Genomic DNA, 7,046 nt, shown 5'->3' on the forward strand with positions numbered 1-7,046 from the left:
CCCATTCAGTTGGGTTTTAGTCCAAATACAAAACCCCCCCACAACCAGTGGGGGCGAAGGGCATGTGGAGGATGGATGGGTGTTTGTGTCTCACGAAAAAGCATACATCTTCAGTGGCTGGGAGATCGCCGGACTGCCGACGACATGATTAGTGGAGAGGAAGGCGGGCATGCGTGACACAAAGCCAGACACAGCAACCACTGAGAGTGAGACATGCGAGTGTTCCTCTCAGACACACGCAAGACACGTAAATAAGAATGGCAGCAAAGAAACACAAGAAAAGCAAACTGGAAGTTCATTATTTGAACTAATGCTCTGATAGTAGTTGTTTAGTATCAATTTTAGGATAATGTTTTTCTGAAGACTTTCATTGGATATAGTTTGATTTTTATTACAAGCAGTATTTCATAAGACCTCTTATTAGTTTAGTATAGATTATTAGACTTTGCCCCTTTTTTCTATTAAAGCTGCAGAACACCTTTTCCCCTTTGGCTCAAGGCTGTCCTGCTTTCCAAAGAACTGAGATAATGAAACTGTGCTTGTGTTACTTTATACAACACTTTTTAAGCTTTAATCTTCTTTGTTTGTTTCTTAGAAAGTCGTTTGCATAAGTCGAGCTTCAAATCCTATTTATGGCTCACCAATATTCTCGAGAATTATCTATCTGGGTCAGGACAAAGAAAATGTCTTTTTATTTATTGTGTGTCACTACATACCCTGCAAAAGTAAAACTTTGTTGAAAAGAGAGTAAGAAGGCTACATGAGACATAGGCAGAATTTTAGAAGAACTGTTCATTTCAAGTAAGCCATTCATTGTCTACAGACATCTAGAAATTGGAAAACTGCTGAAAACAGTTGAATACCAATAAGCCACTCTTGAATTAGCATTTGTTCTGCTCACAGACTAGTTTTGCTAGCATAGTAACACAAGCTAGCACAAGCTGTAGCTTCCTTTTTACCACAGTAAAAAAAACAAATAAAAATGATCATACAGTCTGCAGACATCTGGTTTAGGGACCTCAGAGATTGGAAAACTGCTGAAAATTACAAACTAACCAATAAGCCATCAGAAATTAGCAATTGTTCTGCTCACCGACTAGACATGCTAGCATAGCAACAAAAACTATCAACATGTCAGGCTGTAGCTTTCTTTTTGCCATAGTAAAGAAACTAGCAATAAGTTTACAGATATGAATTAGATAACAGGAGTAAGACTCAACTTACCCTAATCAAATTAACCCTTTATAATTTCTTAAAGACCTGCAGGGCATCCATGTTGAATTTAATTTTAAGTTTGTTAATTTTTTGTTGTTAAAAGTGAGTTTGGGAGGCATGGTGACATTTAAACTTAATCCTAACTAGTTAATCCTAACTAAATCAGTATTTTAAATGGTTTAAGGTTGAACTATCTAGAAAATACACGACAGTCATTCTACACTGGGACTCAACAGAACATGTTTAGTCATGTTTGACTAAGTTTTCAAGCTTCTTTTTAAAAAAAACTCTAGATTCATGCTTTCACTGAAAACACACTGGTTTTTAAAAGGTTGCATCCTTAAAGAGTTAGTTTTCTGAGCTTATCTCATCAGTAAGTTTTGTTAGTATTACAAATGTACAAGTAGTGCCTATTGAGACTCACACATCGTCTTTTGAAGGGTATGAACTTGCCCTCCACCTCAACCCAGCGGGTGTTGAGCTGGAGTTGGCGGGGCTCCACTAGATTGGCGGCTCCAGCCTGTGAGAGCTGATTGGCTAAGCCCTGCACCTCCTTAAGCTCCTCCTTCTTCTTGTCGAACTCTGAGCCAATTTCCTATTGGACAGAATCAACCGAAAGGTCACTGGCCATTGGCTAGGACCCGGTTGGGTTAAGCACAAAGAGGCATGTGGATGTGCTCAAAACAAACAAACAAAAAAAGACCAAAACACACATTTACGCACAAACACCGACTCACAAAGCGACATTACAGAATTGGAAAATAAAACCTTCGTAGAAAAAGGAAGTACATTTATTTAGCCACTAGCACAAACTCACAACACGTTAAATAAAAGGAGAAAATATCATGTTTGCCAGCATCAAACATAAATAGAAATGTAATATAGATCCAGAAAAATTGATAATTATCGATTAAAAACAAAAACACTGCCTTAAGTCTTTATTTTCACAAAGAAAGTACAATCGCTGGCCAGTACAGATCGGGGATGAGTGCTGTATGAGCGGCTCAGCAGAAGCAAGAAGCTGTATGGACAGGTCTGAAGAACAGATAGATGGCCAGACACACAGACAGGCATTGAGGGAAATCTCAGTTGTGGAAATGACAGGTGAGTCTACGGCAAGCGGGTGACACTTCCGCTTAGCGAAATGTCATAGTGATCGTCTGAAAGGGAAAGACATATACAGAGTCAGATGAAGGAAGGCGCTGGAAAACCGGCTAAGTCCAAGCTTCGTCTCTCACAAAGCGCCTGGGTTTGATTTAAAAACATTGAATCTGATTTAGCAGCAAAGCAACTCAGACATTGCTGTGAACGGCATTGGCCTGAATTTTGAGAAAAAACAATCAGTTGTGAGGAAAAAAATGCCATGTAGTACATAAACTTTCCCAGATCAAAAGCGGATCGAAACTATTTAAATCAGCCAAATGCCACCACTTTTTAACATCAGCATGTTAGACATGAGTCTTATTAAATTCTCATGCTACGATAACCAGAATCTGAAATAAGAATTTATCAAAGTAACAAACTGGTTTGACTTATAAGCAACCAGAAACAATGATCTAATTAGAAGAACTTTAAAGAGTAGTTTTTAATTCTCAGTTCATCTTTTCTCGTGGCTGTAGCTGAATAAAGACTTCATCACAAAGCTGAAAAAGAGTAGAATGGAGAGAAACAGGAAAAGAAAACAGTTGTATACTTTTGATAGATTAGTGATAAAATGTTAAAGAAATTTGGGACAGGACATGAGAAGAAGAGTTGGAGGAAGAACCAAACTCAAGGTGAAGCTTTATGATAAAAGAAAAATGTTGAAACGAACAAAAATCTACAAGGTGTACAAGTGTGTGTACGGTTCTGAACGTGCTTTCACCTTGACCCGCTCTCCCTTGGGTGGGTCAGGAAGTTGGTCCACACTGCGCTGGATGTCGTCCAGCCAGGCCATCAGGTCATGGGATTTCCTTCTGTACTGGTACCACTGGGGAGCGATGGCCAGAGCCTTTCTATTCCTCAGGATACGCAGGTCCTAAACACACACACACCCACACACCCACACACACACACACACACACACACACCCACACACACACACACCCACACACATGCACACGCACACAGAAAAACACCAGCCTTTTCATTAGGAACAGTTTTATACGACTCTGGCCTCAGAAATGTGTCTTTACAATGAAAAACTACAAGTCAACCAGCTGAAAGACATTTAATTGAAATGCCTCTCAGAGCTTTGCAACACCGGAGTCTTTACCCGGAGCCTTTTCTGAAAGAGTCATTTGTCAGTGACACCAACCTCAAGGGTCCCTTCTACTTTTATTAGAGCTGTCACACTAACCATCGATAAACTTGAGGAAATGCCTTCAGTTTAAGGCAAACTTTAATGGTCATCCATACGGGCCTATAGCGACGGATCAGACTCAAAGATCAAGAGTTAATGGGGCACCAATAGCACACCAGAGGGCAGCCTTTGGTCCAAGTCAACTGCTTTGGTAAACACTAGCAACTCTTGACGGTTGATTTTATTTACTGGCAGCCATCTGCACCTGCAAGCAGTACTTGTAGCTTAGCATTTCCTCTTAAGCTGTAGCCTTCAAAATGAGTAATTCTGTTATATACCACCTAGGTTCTAGAAAATACCTAAGCAATTTCAGGCACTTGACTTGAAATCTTATGCAGCTATTACTACTACTTTCTCAAATCTTATTAGGTAGTTTCCTGGATTTAAGAGGTTACATACCAGAAATTTCTGTGGCTACAAAAAGGTCTCAAAAGTACAGGTGAATTGGAGAAACGTTCTGGAATGCAACCACTGAGTTCTGGCAATGTATCTGCTATGTTCCAGAAAAGTATCCTCTAGTTATGAGAATGTAATCTCCATAAAAGTATCTTTGCAGTTCAGGAAAGTACATTGTAAGTTCTGAAATTGGATCTCAAGTTCTAGAAAAGTAACTTCTCGGTTTGAGGGAAAGATCCTGCTAAGATTTAAAAAATTACTTTATTAATTCCAAAAAACACCAGGTAAGTTACAAAGAGTAATTGAGTGGTGGTATGGTAGCCTCTAAGTTCTGGGAAGGAACCGGAAAGTATTATTGGAAAGGGTTTAAAGGTTCTGGTAAATCACAGTTAATAAAAAATTCCAAGTTCAGAGAAACAACCTGGTGAGTTCGGGGGAAGTAACCTCCACATTCCAGTAAAGCAACTTTTTAGTTCAGAGAAAGATCCGGTAAGTTCTATGAAAATTCCATTAGAAGGCTTCATAATTTTGACAAATATTTGGTAAATTCTGAAAATCAATCTCTAATTGCAGGCAAAGCACAGGTGGTGTCACGTGTTTTAAGGGGTGTGTTACCTTTACAGTGTTGTATTTGCTGTTGAGCTGGTTGTGTTTCTGTCTTATCTGCTCTCGCTTGTCTCGATCTGGGGCTCTCTTTTGCAGGTTCTCTCCTTTCAACAGCAACTCTTGCACTGCTCCCTCTTCGCAATTCTACACACAAACACATGTTGCCTTTAATGTGAACATACAACACATTGGCAGCGGCTGAAAGTGGCAGAAAGGAACCTTGTCCTCCTGGAAGTCCTCCTCCTTTAGGTTCTCTCCCTGTTTGGCTTCCTCCTCCAGCAGTTCAAGCCAGACCCTTACTTCGCTGTGGTACTGTTCAAGCTCCCTGGCTGACACTGCCGTCTGTAGAAGCAGATGTAGTGAGTTTGAAGTAAAATCAACTGATATGAACATTGCTGGGAATCTTTAAGGTCAGCGGTGCTTTTTAAAGGACCGCACAATAGTCCGTACCAAACCAGAGGTGATCCGTTGAGAGATGATGTCGAACCTCTGGTTGAGCTGCTCCATTCTGGGTCTTACTTGAGCCTGGCAGTTCTCTCCTCTGGTGGACATGAGTTCCTGTGCCAGTTCTCTAACTTCTCCCATCTTCCCTTTGGTCAGCTCCAGCTCAGCACGCAACACCTGCAGGAGGCAAACAGCCGGTCACCCTTCCACACAAGACATTAGCTGGTCACGGAAATGACTTCCACTTTAGTTCATGCTGTCATTGCCTGAACAAGTTCTACACTGACATCGACCTAATTTCATAGCTAGGACATCTTCAGGAGACACTTAGACTTTCTTTGCTTTCTTCACAATTATCAAACCTCTGGTCTTAAAGTTCTTGATGATTCAATAAAAGGCTGATTTGGATTGTTTTCAGCAAATATCATTTGCTCGATGGCAAAAACGCCATCTTTTGACACAAAGATGGTTTCCCTTGGGGGTAACCATGGTCACCACTCCCCTTCAATTCAATCATCTTCCCAACTTTCCCCTGAGTTAATATTAAGATCATTAAAATGACCCTTGCAGGTCATTTTCTAGTAGAAGGTGCAAATGAGTTTTTTTATTACTGTAATTTTCAGTAATCTTTACGAATTATGCAATTAGCTGCATTTTAGCTGATCACGTTTCATAACCCACACTCAATCCAAATGTCCCAAATGGAAGATAAAGTAGGATTTGTAAAAATAAGATTTCTTTCAGTCCTAAAAGTTTTCCAAGACTACATATGACATAAAGAATAGGGTGTCGGATGGATGGGGGCGGGATTTAAAGATTACAACCTTCTGCACAGCATCATTGGGACCCTGATTGTCTATTTCGTCCATCTTTTTCTCTGTTCCGTCAATCCATTCATTCACTTCCTTAATCTCTCCGTCTAACTTTTGCATCTGCTGCTGGTAATCCTGAAGAGATGAAAAAACAGGAAAACATATGGGAACTTTTGACTTGCCCATCAGTGTCACAACAATAATGACAATAATGTTGTGGATTATGTGTTTTATATCTGACCAGCAGCAGGTTGAGCCATTCCTCTGCCCTGGATGTTACAGCGATCCAGTTGCAGTGCAACAGGCTGACTTTGTCGTCCACTAAGCCTCCGTTGCCCTTCAACACCGCCTTGAGGGCCTCTGCGAGGTCCACCACCGCCTGCAGCTGGGGCTGATGCCTCTCGATGTCACTGTGGACGGACTGAGAGGGCGAGATGAAGGAGAGAGTCAGCGTCCGTTTTCGTTTCCGTAACGCTGCTCCGCGTCTAGCGTACCTGCGCCCAGGCGACCTCAGCCTCCAGGTCACCGGGCATTCCCTCCACGGCGGAGCGCTTGGTCAGCTCGGCGTCGGTAGCAGCGAGCCACTCCGTCAGCCCGTTCAGCTCCTTACGCAACTTCCTGGACAACTTCAGACTCTTCTCCAGCTCCAGTTTGCTCTCAGTCACCTGAAAAGTCAGGAAAAAAAGGAACGGTATTGACCAGAGTGAAGTTGTGACGTCGCTCAGGTGAAATGTTCTTCTTCAGAGTTCCTGGACTGTGTTTCTCTTTGAAAGTGTGTGTGTGCAGACCTGCGATCCCAGCTGGTTGTAAAGCAGTTTCAGGGCGGTCACCCTGTCGTCCAGCTCTTTGGGTTGCTCCGTCTGCTGCCTCTGGACGATCTGTCTCCCTGTTTTAATCACCGTCTCCACCTCCCCCTTCACTTCGCTCAGGGTCTTGTACAGTTTCTGTTTCGGCGAAACAAAATGAGCTGAAGACGGCCTCTGTGTCAGCTCGCCGGTCCGTCCAGGTCGCTACCCACCATGCACTGGTCCAGCTGTGACTGCACCACGTCCTGCTCCACGCTGCGGATGCCCAGCAAGCCCACCTGGCTTTTGACCCCGGCCAGCACGCGCTCGCATTCGGCCAGGCGTGAGTCGAAGTTGGCCGGCTTCTGGAAGAAGCGGAACTTGGTCCCGACGTCGCCGAGCATTTTCTAGGAAAACACACAGGGACGGCATGTGCATGAAATCAAA

At 42.6% G+C, this 7,046-nt stretch overlaps 1 protein-coding gene across 2 annotated transcripts in view; it reads right to left on the bottom strand.

The window, feature by feature from the left end:
• LOC103147219 (dystrophin) overlaps positions 1-7,046 on the bottom strand; it is a 183,035-nt gene that overhangs the window by 23,732 nt on the left and 152,257 nt on the right. For both annotated transcript variants that reach the window (XM_016678201.1, XM_016678200.1), the window contains exons 38-48: positions 6,833-7,006; positions 6,603-6,758; positions 6,309-6,479; positions 6,056-6,235; positions 5,827-5,949; positions 5,009-5,179; positions 4,778-4,900; positions 4,568-4,702; positions 3,080-3,232; positions 1,640-1,810; positions 107-133 (exon numbers count right to left, since the gene is read on the bottom strand). In XM_016678201.1, the coding sequence (XP_016533687.1) occupies positions 107-133; positions 1,640-1,810; positions 3,080-3,232; positions 4,568-4,702; positions 4,778-4,900; positions 5,009-5,179; positions 5,827-5,949; positions 6,056-6,235; positions 6,309-6,479; positions 6,603-6,758; positions 6,833-7,006 (1,584 nt within the window). The remainder of the gene's footprint in view (positions 1-106; positions 134-1,639; positions 1,811-3,079; positions 3,233-4,567; positions 4,703-4,777; positions 4,901-5,008; positions 5,180-5,826; positions 5,950-6,055; positions 6,236-6,308; positions 6,480-6,602; positions 6,759-6,832; positions 7,007-7,046) is intronic.

The sequence above is a fragment of the Poecilia formosa genome, unplaced genomic scaffold, assembly GCF_000485575.1.
Source record: "Poecilia formosa unplaced genomic scaffold, Poecilia_formosa-5.1.2 Scaffold175, whole genome shotgun sequence".
Lineage (NCBI taxonomy): Eukaryota > Metazoa > Chordata > Actinopteri > Cyprinodontiformes > Poeciliidae > Poecilia > Poecilia formosa.